At 32.6% G+C, this 19,309-nt stretch overlaps 1 protein-coding gene across 1 annotated transcript; it reads left to right on the top strand.

Moving 5' to 3' along the window:
* The first annotated feature begins 8,464 nt into the window (after positions 1-8,464).
* On the top strand, positions 8,465-17,548 carry LOC129256968 (peptide methionine sulfoxide reductase MsrB-like). The gene is made up of 6 exons (XM_054895198.2): positions 8,465-8,492; positions 9,295-9,400; positions 10,923-11,000; positions 11,721-11,749; positions 13,677-13,774; positions 14,913-17,548. The coding sequence occupies exons 1-6, from the start codon at positions 8,465-8,467 to the stop codon at positions 15,024-15,026; spliced, it is 453 nt and encodes a 150-aa protein (XP_054751173.2). The 3' UTR covers positions 15,027-17,548.
* The last annotated feature ends 1,761 nt before the right edge of the window (positions 17,549-19,309 follow it).

Raw genomic sequence — 19,309 nt, 5'->3', positions numbered from 1 at the left:
AATAGTTACTAGTATAGTCATACTACTTTAGTAACATGACAGAGATGAGAAGTCATTCGCTCTCAGCAATCTTCCACTTGATAACACCACTGAAGTTCCTCAATCACACCTATATTTTTACATGATATGACCCTCCTCACAGCCAGTCTCATACATTTCCTTGGTTGTACCAGTAGATTTATTATTAAATATGAAGTTATTGAATCCATGGTTTAAACCAGTATATCCATGGTTAAACAGTTTTTGGGTGACGAAAATGAAAAGCATGTGAATTAAAATAAAAATCCTGATATCCGCTCCCATTTGTAGAGGATACCCCCCAAAACCCCTTTAATAAACCATTACTTAATTTCAAAGAAAATGTGAAAGAAAGTTGTATAATCCCCCTCAAATATAAATTAGTTTCATCCAATCAGAGGATTATAGAATAAGCATCATAGCCCAGCTTATTGTTATATCTAAAATACGATAAATTCACTGCAATAAAGTAGTTCATTCGCAATCCTTTGATCATTACTCTCATTACCAAAAAACCTTCATCACAGTTTCATCAAACCAATATCTGTTTCAGCAAGTGGTGATTAGGGTTTGTAGTATAAAGTAACAGGTAATTTATTGTTTGTGATGAGATGCACATATCTTCATTGTTGCTATCTCTCCCATTTCTGATTTAATTAAAAATCCACTTTAGAGAGTGGGATGGTCAAGATCTGCATGGTCCAATTACCTGGTGTGCAATGCACCATGGGCATCATGTGACACCAATCCATTATACGAAGGATTTATATTTCATTCCTGGAGGCGGTGCTTTCGTCTCTGGATGTTTTTCTTGTGTTTGAGGTGGGATCATCTTTGCATGTTTATATCAAGGGATCCAAAGTTAATCAAAATATTTATGACCTTTAAGTCCTTGTTTGGAATTATTTACATTTATGATTAGTACATAATATCAGATGGAGAACTGTAATTTGTATTAATAGAACTACATGTAAGAACTGATAAATGCCTGTAAGAAGATCTTCTGAACAAATTGCAGGCATTCACATTCAAGGGTTTTGTAGTGACCCTTATATATTTGAGAAAAATCGCAACAAAATAAACTCTAAAAACTCATCAAAATGTAGACTAATATGTTTTATAAAGCGATGTTGCAACATGCAAGAAACAATTTTAATAACTTAGCTCTGTCCAAATGCTTTTTAAGGAACAATACATCAATAACTTAACATGTGTAATGACTTTTCGGTTTATTGTTTATAAGTGTAATCTACCCATCTTTTCCAGGTTTCTGTATTGAACTCCATTAAACCATAACATAATGCAGTATTTATGCAATATTCTCTGCTTTTATATATGGTTATTATGAACCAATAACTTTTCTGGTGTTTACAACCCTAAGTACATGTCTATGACCTTATGAGGGAATTGCTTGTTGTCGTTTGATTTAATAGATCTCTCTATGACTGCTCTCTATCCAAATATTGGATTATATAATATTTAGTCATCTACATAATTGTATAGAGTGCATTTTGGTGTTCAGTCATGTATAAAGCAGAGGATGACAAAAGTAAAATAAAATTCTCTTACTGACAGACATTATCATTGCTATCGGTCTTTAGTATCTTGATGCCATGAAAAAATTCCATTCTTTTTTTAGTACTTTGCATGCATACTTCTCACATTCCTCTTCCTCTATTTGAGCTTTCATCGTTGAACCTTTGTGATTCATACCTCGCATCTATTCTGTCATCAGATATAATTTGGAAGCCATCGTTATCCATCATCTCATTCTGTATTGCCAATACGATGAATAATTTTCATTCCATTACTGAATAGATATTTCCTTTTTCTCATCTGCCGATAGAGGAAAGAAAAGTGCAACTACCTTTGGATCATAAAATGATAATAAGCCTTTCCCTGTAAACAAATTTCCAATATAGCAATCAAGACCTGAAATTATTTCTTTATGATGTTCAAAGACATTTTGAATGACATAACAAACGTCATCCCTTTCCAGTTTCTCTTACTCGGCCTTCATCACAATCCATTTACGGCCAAAGATACTCTGATAGGAGTTGAAATTTTGATACGAGAGCACATCATGTGTAACTAATACAATCCACTCTACTCTTGTCAAGAAACTTTTACAGTAACATGCTGGGTTATGTTAACCAGTGAAAAGGGGTAGCAAGGGATGCATTTATTGGACATACAATGTCTTGATGTACCTAATAATACTGTGCTTTATAGATAGCATTCAAATACCCTCTTCGATGTTGTGTTAAAACTAAAGTTATTTAAGATTTTTGAAAAATGTTTGTCTCCAGTATAAAGTGAACTGCATGAATTAACAACAATTCATCTTCCTCTCTATTTTAAAAGTATTGGGCCTATACTCATATTTGAAGTAATTGTAAAAACCTTTTGTATGTTTTTCTTCAAATCTTAGCCAAGGATTTCAATGGATTGCATTTTTATCTCCACTTTATTTAAGATTGAGATCGGAGATCATGCATTTAGATTTCTCATGTTGGTTATTGAATATTCTGACATTGATCAATCTTGAATTTATGAAGTCTGGAAACAACTGCTTACATGTATAGATGGATCATGTCTCAAAACATGCTTGACCCTGGTTTCCATTATTAAGTAACTCTTAAATGGGAAGTTCAATGATTCAGTGTTAATATCCAAAAGTAAATATTTGCACAAGGTCTTTCTCATTTTATTATGGATTTAGCTGTTGTTCACATGTAGGCCTAGCAGTGGATAGTGAATTAGCATACACTGTCTATATCTATCTATCTCTGAATGTAGAATGAAGGAGAACATAAGTTTATTATAAATGGTCATAAAGTTTTGAAATAAAAATTAATCTTGTTTTTCTGTTTTCACTTCAGAAGGTAATACATGAGTTATGAAATTCTTTTTGAAGCAAATTCAATTATACTCATCGTTCTCAATGATGCTGATCAGTTTCAATGATTTACTTTTGTCAGAAATGTGTGCCTACAATTATGGTTGTATGCAGGGGGGGGGGCAGGGGCACTCCCCCTTGAAATTTTGAAAACTTACATTGTTTTTACTGAAAATTTTCACAAAATCCACCAAAAGTATGCACAAAAGCCGTCATTTTCACAATACAATGAAAAATAATGTCAATCAATGGTATTATTTTCACTTATAATGCATGGTCAAATTGTGAAATTTTGCAATTTTGTATACTGCCATGGTTGCACATGAAAATAAAAGCAAAATTGTGAAAACAAGGACTTGTGAAATGAAAAGAAAAATTATCATATATAGGTGCCATTTTTTTAATTTCTAGTTTTATTGTGAAATGAAAAGAAAAATGATTATATCTAGGTGCCATTTTTTTTATTTCTAGTTTTATATGTAGTTTACTACATATTGCACCTTCATCCAAGGTGTTGAGAAAGCATTCACTAGGTGGTTTCAAACCGCCTCAATCATGAGAATCCCCGTTAAATTACGAGAACTTTTTTAGGCTAAAAAATACCCATTAATTATTCCTGCATTCACACTGCCCCGAAACATATCTTACGGGATAAGTTCCTGAAGTTACGAGCATGCGCATTATGGTCTGATAAGCAAGCAAGGCGCGAGATTCAAAATCACTAGCTCAGAAGCCACCCAAGGCGCCTGCGCCCAACTACACGCTAGGCTAAAAGTTCCCGTAAATTGCTTTCACATTGCTAAAATACCTGCGACCTTGGACAAATCCCCGCGAAAGTTCTCGTACTTTTGAGAAGTACCTATTTAGTGGGTATTTTCTTTCAGGAGGATTACGCTTAATTTGCTTTCACATTGCCAATATTACCTGGTATTTTCTGATCGGGGTTAATTTCCCGATCAGAAATAACCTGGAACTGACGAACTTCGAGACAGTCTGAATCCACCTACTCTTATCCTACAATATTGGGGATCTAAGTTTTGCTATTGAAAATATTCTGTGAAGTGACAATTGAAGGTATGCACCTCTATATGTACAAAAAATAAGGTTTAGAAAGTACAGTTAGTGATTCAAAAAGTGAGCTAAAATTTCACTTTTTTTATTTCTCAAACAAAATCAGAGCGTAAACTATTTTCTAACATAATTCTATAGATATTTATTTACTCACTGTAATATTACAATGTATTTTCCATGAAATAATTTGATTTTATTGTCATCTGATTGACTATGTACACACGTATTGGCAGCTATTTGCATACTCATTAATATTCATAAGTCACATGACCAAGGCTTTTAAGGTTGTAAGATTGTGTTCACAAAATTCAACATTTTTGCACTGAAACCGATTTTTTACAAAGTGAATCTAACAAAACACAATTTCAAAAGATTACTCGTACAGATCAAACCGTGACATAATGAATTTTCAGATCTAAAGGTACAAAAAAGTGAAATTTAAGCCACTTTTTTCCACACTTTTTTAAAGTTTGTAACTGTTTTTACCGGGACATATTTATGTATAAAGCACACATCAGCATTTATTGTATTAGAAGCATACAGTTTTGCACATGTATGGTTTGCACTAGTTATGCTTCTTTGAAATGCTATGGAAATGTTTTGTACATTTTTTTATAGTGAAAATGTTGGGACCCTGGCGATTCGCGAAAATTTCTGTACGCGGCTTGTACAGTACATGAATTGCCAATGTTCATGACTGACATATTTTCTGGTGATATGTGTTCATAAGTGAGTGGCATGATTAGACGTCATTTGTAGACTCAGGATGACAGCTGTTTGCTTCATTTACTCCCTCTGGGAATAAAGCTATCTTGAAAGATAGAATCAGAGAATCTGTTTATCTCAAGGATTTTTTTTCATGGATGGGGATGTACGGTAGATCCAGCTTATTTCCAGAAGGCTGCTTTCATTTCAAATGTGTAACGTTATCTATCTAAATCTTTATAATTTTATGAAATGCTTGTCAGAAGACCCACATTTTTGCAATACCATTTCCTGTTTTTATTGAGAAAATAACAAGCAAAAATAATATGAAAATAATTCAATGGGGCCAACATTATGATTATGTTCATGATAATACATACATTTCATAACTGTATTTATATTTCTTTTCTTTCACGGAGGTATGATTTTATGGGTTCAGTTCAGGGTTGTAATAAAAAACGTTTTTTATTAAAAAAAACAAATAAAACGCTTTTTAATGTTTTTAACGTTTTAAATCGTTTTAAAACGTTTTTTTCCCAACGAACGATGTAATTTTCTGTAAATCAATTAAACTGTACATTTAATACAGTATGATTTAAGCTCTTGATGTTTTAAATACATTTATGGAGTATTAGTAAGAGATGACTACAATTTTTTTTACTGAATTTCCAACAGAAAAGAATTTTCCCCCAAATAACAAAATCAAGGAAATTGAATGCCGAAAAAGTAAGTTGACATTTCATAAGTTTATTCCTCATACATATGATGTAGTCTCAGGGTTTTTTTAGTCTTGTCAATCTAGGGGGTGAGAAGAATTTGCACAATGTAAGAAAATGACATAATCTATAGACTATAGGTTTTCAATGCTTAATTTCATTTACTCAATCTGCTTTATTTCATTTGAATCAATTACATGTATACAAATTTTAAGTAATAATAATGATAAAAGTCCGCTTTTATATCGCGCTTAATACATTGGAACGACATGTCTAAGCGCTTTAAAGATTTATTATTACCACAATCATCGGATTCAATCAGTCATTCCCGCACACAATGTATGCACATCCTCCACTCCCTGGGTAGTATTCAAGTCAGTCGCCAGTGAGGCGCACTCAGTACTGGATAAGCTACAATGACTTTTACATTCTACCGGGTACCCATAAGTGCAGGAAATACAAAATTGGGTTTAAATCTATAAATATTAGGCCCATGAACTGCTTATTTCTTTAATTGAGGAATTCTGATCAAATTGTTTTTTTAATGTTTGTTTTAACTGTTTTTTTTTTACATATTTCTTATCTACAGTTTTGCGGTTACTTTTGTGTGTTTTTAATGGAAATTATTGGCAATAATTTTCCAATCATTAACAAAAAGTACAAATATTGATACAGATAAAAATGTTGGCGAAAAATTTGCATTGGCTTTATACATGAAATCACGATATTGAGCAATTCTGGTCTGTCATGCACTTGTAATATCATTGAGCTATTAATGTGTTGATAGCTCCATGGTAATATCATAACCACATATCCATGCATGTATCCAAAAAATAGTCTTGAACAATATGGCATGGCCCTGTTGTGCTTATGGATTTATCATAGAAATTTTTAAGGGGGCCATTACGGTCCCCTGGGAGTGTTAGGGTTAAAGGTCAAGTCCACCCCAGAAAAATGTTTGATTTGAATCAGTAGAAAAACAAGCATAATGCTGAAAATTTCATCAAAATCGGATGTAAAATAAGAAAGTTATAACATTTTAAAATTTCGCTTATTTTCACAAAACATTTATTACAACTCAGTGATGTGCAAATGAGAGAGTTGATAATGCCCCTCACTATTTTTTTTAAAAATTGTTTGAACAATACAATATTTCAATTTTTACAGATTTGATAATAATGACCAACTTGACTGAACAAAAAAATGTTAAAACAATGGTAGTTCCACACATGTTCAGGGAGGAAAAAAAGGTTTGCTAGCTGATTATCTTATACTGAATTAAATTACTTTTCTTCATCTTTACGAAGCGCAAAGTTTCACCTAATTTTGTGTGTACCTCAAGGTTACAATGTCAGTTATACAGTCTATTTGCAAAATATTATTATGTTTGTGCAACACTTCCATTTCATTCAAGTACTACTATTACATATTTGAGCTCATTTTAAATAGTGTTTCTTTCCCTGTCTAAAAGTGAGCACAACACTCAGATGTTTGTTAAAATGAGAATATTCTTAAATATGGATTGATGTGCACAATTGAACAGGAGGAAAGGAACATGACAAAGCAATGGAGAAAGGGAGAATAAGGGGGGAAAGAGAGAGGAGAAAAAGAGTGGTGTTGAGAAAGAGATTTAGTTAGAAGAAAATAATAAACCAATTAAGAAATAAAAGTATAAAAAATAAATTCATGTAAAATCACATCCATGCATATTTATAACACACAAGTCTATGAGGTGTTTTAAAAACGCGTTTTTTTTGTAAAAAAAACGGGTGTTTTAAAACGCGTTTTAAAACGTGTTTTAAAACACACCGTTTAAAACGCGCCAACCCTGGTTCAGTTGATTGAATTTTTGATGGATCGGGGAGAAGAATACATGTGAGGGCAGGAAGTGTGTTGCTCTATCATGCTCATTCCCTGTTAAAAGTTGGAACACCTACAAAACATGTAGGATGTGAATCATCGTGTCAGACTTCCTAGCATCATTTAAAAAAAAGTGGAATATACTTCAATTTTTACTTTTCATTACTTTTTTTGATATATGGTACATCAAAATTGCTGTCCAATATTTGATACCCCCACCCCCTTATGCCTCACAATTGAATGCAGCACTCCTAACATTTCATGTGCATTCCTGTGTCTGTGCAAGTGTCAAGTTTTGATGAATGCATTGTAGGCCTACATCATACATATTGGCATGTAACAGTGACAATTGTTTGTCTCTGTTTCTCCTTTATTGGTGTAATCTCTAGGCAGTCGTTCAAATCTATGCAGATAAGATGAAGTTTCAGTGCTATTAAATATAGCAAGCTCAGAGAGAGAGAGAGAGAGAATAACTAATTATTTCTGCCTTCCCCTTTTCAGCCTCCTTTCTATAATAATGCTCCCTGGTCCTGTGCCATCTTTAACACATCTTCCAGACATGTATTCCCTGGGCAATTCAGAATATTAAAAAATACATAATCTGACGCTAGCACCATCATGCCAAGGCTTGAATGTCTTAACACGAGCGCTTCCTCATTCATGTGTATGTTTTCTTCCCAATCTCAGTCTGCAATGTACTTTTGAACACCAGGATGCTATCCTGAATGCCACATTTTCATGACCCATTGCCGCCATGGCCAGATGCCTTTAAATGTATTGTAAATTACAGCAACCCTTTGATAATTGCATTGCCAGAATTCCTTTTGGGTGTAGGAGTTGGCACACTCCCTCTGCATTCTTGTCATGCAGTTGGAAAGATACAAGAATTACCATGCAATTATGGCATTATAAATCCAATAATGAGACTGATGAAATTTATTTCTGGAAGCTTAATATGTACATGACTGTGAATTGAAAGGATCTGGAGGCCGATAGACATTCATTTACATGGATGTTTTACATGCAATTCAATATACATAAAGTCATTGATAATCAAACAATAGCATGTGCTAAATTTATTAGCAAAATCGTGTTATGATTTGTTTTCATAAAAAATGGGAAAGGTTCAGTACCATAACACTTTTACTTGCATGACTTCTTTCTTTTTCCCTTTCATTCCTCACAAACTTTGGTGATGACATTTCTTCATGATTCTGTCTACAGTACTTCCATCTAGCGCTCTTACAAATTGTCTGTGAAATGCACTCTGCCCTCTGGAATAAATATTTACATGTACATGTAAGAGAGAAGAAATCTAATTCTTAGGTCTGTGGTGTATGGTCTCTGAAGAGTGGGAAGAAATCAATAATATTCCATGCTGTGGATTCGAAGGCCAAACAATGAATGCCATTTTTAAAGGGTGTAATTACACATGCCTTATTATTATGATTGTATCTCTGTCTCAAGTATTTACAAATTCTACACTATTGAAGTCCTGTTATATTATGTAATAAATTATTGTTGGTTGTTCTGAAGACTCATTTTTTTTTTTCAAATGGAGTGAGCACAGAACTCTCAAATTTTGAATGGTTTAAATGCAAATTACATTCCAAGTTGTAGATGATGAAGTTAGGATTATTACATGTATGTGGTGTAGAGATCCATTTTAATACTCTTCTAATATAATGTTTGTCTATGCTTAACACAACTGAGGGCTTTTAGTTTGCTGGGTGTTAATATAGAAAAACATCTTCAATAGGTGACAAACATTGTATAATGTCTACTATTCTAATATAATGTCCCCTTTTCTGATAATATCAATGTCTATGAAGATGATAATTCTAGAATATGTTACGTCCTGCTTCAAGACGATTTTCACATAAAAAGTCTTTGTTTCATAATAAGAAATGACTCATTAAAACATGGAACACACAATTACATAGAATTACCATTATTACTCCCAAGTCCTAGTATCCTAGAAATTATGAAATATTATTTTCTTTTTCTTTCTTTTTTTTCATGCAGGAAGCACTGAGCCAGAGAATTATGAGGTGAAGGTTGATAAAGAGGAACTCAAACAAAAACTTACTCCTTTGCAGTACCAATGTACTCAAGAGAAAGGAACAGAAAGGTATTGAAACATGCTTTTGTAAATTGAATTGTATTGCTCATATATATATATATATATATATATAATGTTTTGGTTAAAGCTCCTGTTGTGTGAATTAGAAGTGATGTCAATTAACCGTGAAATTCATTGCCGACTATCAAACAAACAGATTTAATTATGTTTACTCAGGATTTAATAGTGATGTGTACTCATCTGATTAACTTTAGTCAGAATATCAAATTAATTTACTTTTTGATAGTAATTAGTATGATCATTTGAACACAGTCGATAAATCCTCCAAACCCCCTTTTTTCTTCAAAAGAAAGAGATGATATTGAATTTATCTACAGTATACACTATAAGTGTATGGTAGCAATCAGAGAGATAGAAATACAGAGAATCATCTCATGGCAGTGAGGAATACCATTTTTGTCTCACCTGCATAGCAGAGTGAGACTATAGGCGCCGCTTTTCCGACGGCGGCGGCGTCAACACCAAATCTTAACCTGAGGTTAAGTTTTTGAAATGACAGCATAACTTAGAAAGAATATGGACCTAGTTCATGAAACTTGGCCAGAAGGTTAATCAAGTATTACTGAACATCCTGCCTGAGTTTCATGTGACATGACCAAGGTCAAAGGTCATTTAGGGTCAATGAACTTAGACCATGTTGGGGGAATCAACATCAAAATCTTAACCTAAGGTTAAGTTTTTGAAATGTCATCATAACTTAAAAAATATATGGACCTAGTTCATGAAACTTATACATAAGGTTAATCAAGTATCACTGAACATCCTGCATGAGTTTCACGTCACATGACCAAGGTCAAAGGTCATTTAGGGTCAATGAACTTTGGCCGAATTGGGGGTATCTGTTGAATTACCATCATAACTTTGATAGTTTATGGATCTGATTCATGAAACTTGGACATAATAGTAATCAAGTATTACTGAACATCCTGTGCAAGTTTCAGGTCACATGATCAAGGTCAAAGGTCATTTAGGGTCATTGAACTTTGGCCAAATTGGGGTATTTGTTGAATTACAGCCATAAATTTGAAAGTGTGTTGGTCTAGTTCATAAAACTTGGACATAATAGTAATCAAGTATCACTGAACATCCTGTGCGAGTTTCAGGTCACATGATCAAGGTCAAAGGTCATGTAAGGTCAAAGAACTTTGGCCACGTTGGGGGTATTTGTTGAATTGCCATCATATCTCTATAAGTGTATTGGTCTAGTTCATAAAACGTGGAAATAAGAGTAACCAAGTATCACTGAACATCTTGTGGGAGTTATAGTAGTTTTCAAAATCAGCACTGCTGCTATATTGAATCGCGTGATGCAGGTGAGACGGCCAGAGGCATTCCACTTGTTAGTGTAAAATTTTAGCATTTCTAGAGGTGAATTTCTGTAAAACAATAAATTCTCTCTTTGTAACAATTGTGATATTCTGATATATTGGTAGACTAAATAGAGCTAATCGTGGATTTGCATAATTTGTTAGTTATTGTTTTTATGTTTTCCTTCCTTTTCTTCTTAAAGGGCATTTTCTGGTGAATACTATGAATTGAAAGATGATGGAAACTTCCACTGCATTGTTTGTGACAACATCCTTTTCAAGTAAGTGCCTAATGTATATGAAAATTGAATGTCTCAGAAAAAATGAATGTGAGTAGAGAACAAATAATTAATTTTGTTGTGTATTGAAAGGGGTTGAGATGAAAGAGATCAATTTAGAGTGATTATTACAATGGCGTAAAAAAATAGGATATGTGATTATTGTGCATTGTTATGATGCAGAAAAGGGGAAGAGTTTGTGTAATCTATTTGATATGAAGGATTAGGAATATAGTTTTCCTTTATAAACATTAATGAATTGTATTCTGTATGACAGGTTTATGTTATGGCATATAAAATGTCTATGCCTGATGTAATTGAAACATCACAAGAAAAATATTTTTCAGCCAGTAACTTTTTAAGATTTGAACATTGTGACAGCTTGTATGTAGTGCAAAGACTTTTTATGGTATGATTTATAAAGATACATTTCAGTTCAATTAAATGAATTGCTCATAAGAAACATGCACTATAGGAAGGGTTCAATTCAATATCAGTTTATTTTCCATTAAACATTCAAATATATACATTCATAATATGAAGAGTCCAGGTATATATCTATACAAAAAATGAATCAAATTCATAACAAGATAAGATTATAACTGTAAGATAAAAATAAATAAAAAAGGAATTTCTGTAAAAAGCTTTATAAAACTTGTGAACAGATGAAACCTTTCTAAAGACTGTTTGAATATAATGTAATATTACCTTTTTTTGCTACAGGTCTGATGATAAATATGATTCAGGGTCAGGTGAGATATTTATTGTTATGTTCTCATTTGTATTAAATAATAAAATATTTTTCAGGAAATTCAATGTGTCTGAAAATCTGCAGTATTTAATGGTAAATTGTGAACATACAACATAACCCAGTGCTTATCTTCTCACAATCGACATCTAGGATTTTGTGAGAAAAATTACATTGTACAACATTTGGCTTACATCAGTAGGTTATAACACTAGCTTATGAACTTTTTTTGTGTTTGAATATACCCATAACCCATTTCATAACACGACCTCTACCCCTATGGTGTCTTAGAAATTAAGATGGGAGCTCTCTTCACAGCAAGGAAATATCTTATCAGTGTTTAATATTTCCTGACAGAAATAGGCAGCAAATTTTTTTACAGGCCCCTTCTTGCACCATCTGATATCAAATAAAGATAAGATTAGATTTATTTATTTCTGTTCAAAAAAATGATATAATCGAAGTAACAGTGTAAATACATGTTCAAAATAATACATACTCAAAATAATATGTACAGTTCAATGAAATTTCATAACAAATATATTGAAGATAAATTAACTGAACTGAGGGACTTGCCAAGAAAAGCAGAGCTTGTAAAAAAGGCAAGTCCCTAAACTTAGTACCAATACTAATTAGCATAACCTATACATAAGAGACGGACGGAAAACAAATTTAAAATACGTAATCTACAAAATACCAAAATAGAGCGAATAAGCTACGACAAAAAATGGAAAGTGATTTAGATAATGATTGTTATGATAACAATAATAATGATAAATTTTAAGTAGAAATTATAATAGTGGAAAAGGGAGGCAAAGGAAAGAGGGAGGGAGAAAAGGGTGGTGGAAATAAAAATGAAAAGAAGAACATGGCAGGTACACAGGTCATTAGGCACTGTAGTGACTAAGTAGTAGTGACATTACTTAGAATATATAATATTAGACAAATTTATTGGTAGTTAAAGATTAGATTTAAATACTTTTAGTTACAGTTATATGTTAGCTTGACTTGTTGGTGTGGAGTATTGACAAATTAGCATCTTTTTAAGTTTGCGCTTGAAAATATTAATGCTTGGTGATTCTTTAAAAGTCATTTGGCAGTGAATTCCTATACACTGGTAAAAAAAAACAAAAGAGTTTTTTTGCTAATAGAGTACAGGTTGGGGGTAGATGATAACAATTATGTTGTCTCGTTGGGTAATCATGTATGGAGGAGTTTTTACAGAACATATTTGAAAGCTTTTTAAATTCCATAAATCGCAAAAAATAATGTCTCTGGATTAAGACCCTTTTGGCATGATGCCATCGTAGGAATGAAATATTTCCCAAATGAATTCAGTAATTTAAAACCATATGCAATTTATGTGATTTGCTTATAAGTTAGCAGAAACCTAAATCTTATAACAAAGAGTCAAATCCAAAACAGAATACTCTTAGGCCCAAATACACAAAGGTGAATTTGAAGACCATCGGTTGAACCCATGGTTTCTGGAGATTTCTTGTATAAATTACGCTTATTTACTGAGTATATTGAAAAATGTCCAATGCTGATGCGCGCTTTTGTCACAGTGTGCCAAATTGATGCCTGTTGCCATGGTTATCCACGCTTTTTTATTCATGAGTCCACTGTTTTGAATTAATGAGTCCACTCTTTAAACAGTGGACTCATCAATGAAATACTAGTAGCGTACTTAAACATGGCAACAGGCGTCAATTAGGTGCAATGTGACAAATACACACATCAGTATTGGACACTTTTCAGTATACGCGGTAAATTAAGAGTAATTTATACAGGAAATTTGCATTAAATATGGGTTCAACCAGAGAGTTTTAAAACCACCTTTGTTAATTCGTGCCTTAGAGTTTGCTAAGATTTCTCAAATTCATAATATTTTTTTATCCTAAAGTTAATTTGTTTTTGTTTTACAACAGGTTGGCCTTCATTCTCTGACATGGCATCTCAAGGCACTGTAAAGAGTAAAGAAGATTATAGTCATGGAATGCATAGAACAGAGGTGGTATGTGCTAAGGTAAGGGATTGTAACATATTGTAATATTAAACAATGTTCAGCCTACTGTTATTAGTGTTTTGACATTGTGGTTTGAGTTGGACCTAATATAGTGAACTTTGCTTTGTTAGGCAAGCACATAACAAAATAATATACATGGCCATGTTATGTATGGATGACTGTGTGCTTTGCTTCATAAAATGAAATTAGTATTTCTCGCCTGTAATCTGAGCGAAGGCCACAGCTATATCTTGTATATACTTTTCTGATGCGGCGAGACTACAGAAGGTGCTAAGAAAGAAACCACCACCTATACCCTCTCATCTTGTTTTAGTTATTTTCTTTTTATTGACTCTGATGCAGTGCGGGGTTTCATATGAAAAACTACCACCAGACATTCGTTAATAAAAATGAAACAATGACTAAAGTAAGATGCCATTATATAGGCTGTAGCTTTAGCCTTTGTTTTTTAGTTTTGTGGCATCACACAAATTGTTTTGCATAAGAGCATCAAATCATATCCATTCATCAGGTATATGAAATTATATACTTTTCTCTCCTGAATGAAGATTGGCAGAGACCTAGTAATCACTTTTCCTGTTGGTCTGTTAGTTTGTTACAAAAATGTTAGTGTTTTGTTCAACTTGCTCTCATTTCTGCATCAATTATGTTCACACTTGGTACATACGATCCTTGGGGTCAATGGTCATCTAGGGGTCAATAGGTCATTTGATATGAGGTCTTGTCCATCCTTTTATGAAGTTTTTGTTCAACTTCCTTTTATTTATTCATTTCTGCATCAATTGTGTTTACACTTGATACAAGTGATCCTTGGGTGATATCACGTGTGTTCATGAGGATGATAGGTCAAAGGTCATCTAAGGGTCAAAAGATCATATTGCATATTTTACTGATTGTGAAATCAGGCGAGACTCATGGTTCGCGAACCACCTTGTTTGACAAAAGGATATATAAGGTGTTTTTGCAGAAAGCTGAATGTGGTGTATGCAATGACCTATTTATAATAGGTCACTTTGACAAGTTTTATTACGAATATATAAAATAATACTTTTTTATACTTATCATTTGTATAGTGGTTTGAAAGCAAATGCCACAATACTTACTTTTCTTTCTCTCTCTCTTTCTCTTTGCCTTGCAGTGTGGTGCCCACTTGGGTCATATCTTCAATGATGGTCCTAAGAAAACTGGCCTTCGATATTGCATCAACTCAGCTTGCCTCAACTTCAAGGGGGACAGTAAACCAAGTTTATGAGTAAAGCAGCTATACCAAAGTCAAAACAACAATATAGATCAACTTTTATACTTCTCCAATATATTTTTATAGGTTCAATTTCAAGCATGGAGAAGTAGGATAATCATGGTTATTGTATGTCCAAATTTTCTTAAGGATCTAAAGCCTTTGATAAAGTTGTATTTCATCTGTAACACTGAGAAAGTTACATAACTAAAATTCAAACAATTTAATACTCGTAGAGTTTGCAATCATGCCTTTCTTACCATCTTTTTTTCTTTTCTTTTCTTTTTTTTTCTTTTTGTCAGAATTTGAAAGGAAATCATTCAATGACATCCAATGCATATATTCATTTATTTGTGTCATTTTTTGGTATATTTTAGTAACTGAACAAAACCATATGCAAAAATAAATACTGAATTGAGCAAATACCGTAAATACAGGGAAACGATGTCCTGTTGGTAATTTGCATCCACTCCCCCCCCCCCTCCATCTCTTGCCTCAACATGCATGGGCTCAGTGATCACAACACACAGGGATTTTTTTATATATTAAGTTAGAAGACCAATTAAACCAACAGGTGCACAGTTTTGCTGTGTTCATGGTACAAATTTCAGTACCCTTCAAGACCCTTCAAGTATTTAAGACATATCAAGAAGTGTATGACTCCTGTATTTTATTGGAAGTTGTGTATCCTAATGCTCAAAGATTAATATTGATTGTGTGCCATGATAATATTAGTAAAAACAAATGAGTTTTAATATCATAAGTGCTATAAAGCAAAACTACCTTATTAGTGTGTACAGATCATCAGTACATTATCAATCAGCCATTCAAAGAGAAATTGAGAAAATATAGAATTGTATCATCTCACATTCATACCATATACTTTTTAGGGTCAGCCCCTGCTACTGTAATTTCAGATTGCACTTTCAATTTGTTCTGATACAAGTGTACCATGTACCATCAAAAGGGAATTCAATGTAAGAGAATGACCAATGAAACTCTTCATGACATGATTGCAATATACTTATGATTATTATCAATCATGAAAGTGATTGCATCTTTGGGTAAACACATTTCATAGTTTGTATCTCAAATTTTAAAATGGGAATGTTTGGGGAGCAACATCTATATTTTATTTTATGTAAATTTTGTAATTTTTTTTAATATTATAAATAAACAATTATGATCAGCTCATATCACAATGAAAGATCACCCTCTGACTTCAATAGAAGCCTTGAATTATATTGTGTTCCCTGTAATAGACTGTTAAGAAGTCAACTGTATTAAATAGTTCTCTTGCTTGAACAATTCAATAATCTTTTATGTTGCTTTATGTTGCTAAAAATATACAGTATATTTATGAATTTTTAGTTTGTAAACCATTTAGAGAGGAATATTACAAAAGTTGTCTATTGATATTTATATATGGTCAGCATTAAAATGAATGATTAATACAAAAAATTATAAATTTAAACAAAACAAGGTCTAATATTATTTAAGGCTATAGTTCTAAAGGTGGATAAGCAATTGAAATGAAATTGTGTGACTAATGCTATGGTTATTAAATTTATATAAATGTATATTTATCATAGATTAACTTACAAAGTAAGTTCTTGTATAATAATTTTTTTGTTGAATATATGATTAACATTGATAAAATCAATTTAAGATCAATTTTAAAGGGCAAAATGGATGTGTAATAAAACTTTATTTAAAATTGTAAATTGACTTGTAAACTTGTAACACAAAAGTATTTTTGTTAAGTTTACATCTTTTATTATCAAACAAAGTCTGAATGGAAGAAATTATACTATTGTTGGGTTTGTTGTTTCCATAGATTGAGATTAATATGTTTAAAATTTTAAGTTTATTTCCCCCTCAAAATGCTTGTTTGTTACCTTTCTATGATAATCTTTGATACTCTGTGTTTTATGACTGGAATCAATAGACATATGCTTTGAACAGAGAAGTTACCTATCAGTTTACATGTTATATTGTACCACTTTATCCCATCAAAACTTCAGTTTGAAATCAATTACATTAACAACTATCAAAGTGATTTTTGAATTTCAAAGTATTGTCATATTATTTTTTAAATTATTAACCAATTTAAAGTTTGATATTATTTTATGTTGAAATATATATTTGATTGAAAGATTTAAGAAAAAGGAAGTTTTCAAATGAAAGGTTTTTGTAGCTCTTTTAAATTATTTTCTATTTGCTTAGGTTTATGTATCCTGAACCAATCGGAACACTTATTTCAAATTTGCAATTCATTAAAAAGGTTGTTTTTTCTGAGCACTAAATTCTTTACTTATTTTATTAATAGGGGATGCTTAATACTGTACACTGTTCAATGCCATATGCTAAAATAGCTTTGCAATGTGTCTTTTCATGGTTATATCAAATTATTATTTAAGAGAGGTTACTATGAGTATGAGTGAGGAAGACTGAGAGAGTGTTATGTTGTAAACAAATATTGTAGTGTATATACACACATTTTTGTCTTGAAAATAAAGTCAAATTTTGGAGTAAAATCATTTGTATTGTGTCATTTAATTAGAATGTTTGGAGTAGAATAATGTTATTGAATTGTCTTTTTTTAGACTTGAATGCATTTGCATTTATAAACAATAGAATATTTTTCTTGAATTGTAATCACTATGGAAGAAATTAAAAGACAGAGCGGAACAGGCAACTGGCAGGTCAGGGAAGAGTATCACAAAGGGTTAATTAGATCTTTTGACATTTATCACCTGAATTAGACGATGATTGGAAGCCCATAACATAAATTTCAAGAATGTGGTGTCGGATATAATACATCTTAATTACTAATTTTTACATAATTATAAGAATGATAATATTTAATGAAATTTTAGTATCTCATATTTATGTTAAATTCATTCCAATTTGTAATAATAATAACACAAGAGATTTGTATAGTGCACTTTCTATCTTGATTAGATGCTCAAGGCGCTTCAGATCAGAACTACAACAAAACCTATATACATACATGTATAATACTTATCTGAACAATAAGTCAATGTCTATCAAAAAGGTATATTTTTAGGTTGCCCTTGAAGGTGGTCGCTGAAGTCTTGGTTTTTAAACTCTGTGGAAGAGAATTCCACATGAATAGGCCCTGCATGAGCAAAGGCCCGTTCCCTGCATGATTTCTTAGCAACTGGAATTTGTAAGAGATTAGATGATGATCGTAAGATTCTTGAGGGTTGGTAATTATGCATCAAAGACTTGTAACTGGGGAAAGTACCACTGACTATATGAAAAATCAAAAGCAAGATTTTAAAGATTATGCGTTCCTTCAGTGGCAACCAGGGAAGAGTTTTCAATATAGGGGAGATGTGGCTGCGCTTGCTAGAGTTACAATATGCCAGCTGCATTTTGCAACCTCTGCAATTTCCCAAGTTGAGAATCTGGTAAGTTGTGAAGCAGGCTATTTAAAAATCGAATCGTGAAGAAATTAGTGAATGTACCAGTTTCTCTGTTGCTGAGCGAGTGAGATATTTTCTTATGAAGCCAATATTGTGCAATTGATAACAAACTGATCTGCAATCTGAATATCATCTGCATATAAATGATAGTGAACAGTGATATTTTAAAATATCTTTAAGCCCTGTTAAATAAATGGAAAACAAATTGGGCCCTCCAGAGCACTGGGGGACGCCACAGACCAATGGCCTAGATGAAAACGTAACACCATTTAGGAGGACTGACTGTTTGCCCTGAACACCTAAACTAGTCAGTGTTAATAAGTAAGATGTGGTCTACGGACTCAAACAGTGGACAGATCTAGGCGTACCATTGCTGTGACAGATCCACTGTCAATTTTCGGTAGGATAAAATGAGAAACATTAGTGATGAGGTCGGTAGGCAGACTGAGACGGGTCAAATAAATCGCGTTCTAACAAATAATCTGTGAGTCTTAAAAAGTCAACCCTCGAAGGAATCTTGAACGAAACTGGTTGGTAATTTTTGAGTGATTCACAATCTAAAGATGTTTTTTTCAATAAAGGACGAATAAGGGCCGTTTTCAAAGCTAATGGGACAGTGGCCTCATCTTTGCTTCTGTTTACTATATCAGAAATTATTGGAGCAAAAGTAGAGGCACAATCCTTTAAAAGAATGGTAGGGATTGTATCTAATGGGCAAGATTTTGGAGGCAGTTTACGAAGAAGATGAAGGATACAGAGGTATGCTCAAAAGTATCCAGCGTGGAAGTGATGACAGGTTCAGGTTTCGGGTAAACAATATTATATTATATAAATAATATATGATAT

Source organism: Lytechinus pictus, chromosome 3 (genome assembly GCF_037042905.1).
Source record: "Lytechinus pictus isolate F3 Inbred chromosome 3, Lp3.0, whole genome shotgun sequence".
Taxonomy (NCBI): Eukaryota; Metazoa; Echinodermata; class Echinoidea; order Temnopleuroida; family Toxopneustidae; genus Lytechinus; species Lytechinus pictus.
Note: the sequence above shows the minus strand (reverse complement) of the source record. Positions and strands in the feature narration are given on the sequence as shown.

Excerpts from the sequence above, each read along its gene's own strand:
- LOC129256968 (XM_054895198.2), top strand. The coding sequence starts at position 8,465 with ATGACATTTCTTCATGATTCTGTCTACA. Across the intron at positions 11,750-13,676 it reads TAAATATGATTCAGGGTCAG|GTTGGCCTTCATTCTCTGAC; the intron begins GTGAGATATTTA and ends GTTTTACAACAG. Across the intron at positions 13,775-14,912 it reads CAGAGGTGGTATGTGCTAAG|TGTGGTGCCCACTTGGGTCA; the intron begins GTAAGGGATTGT and ends TTTGCCTTGCAG.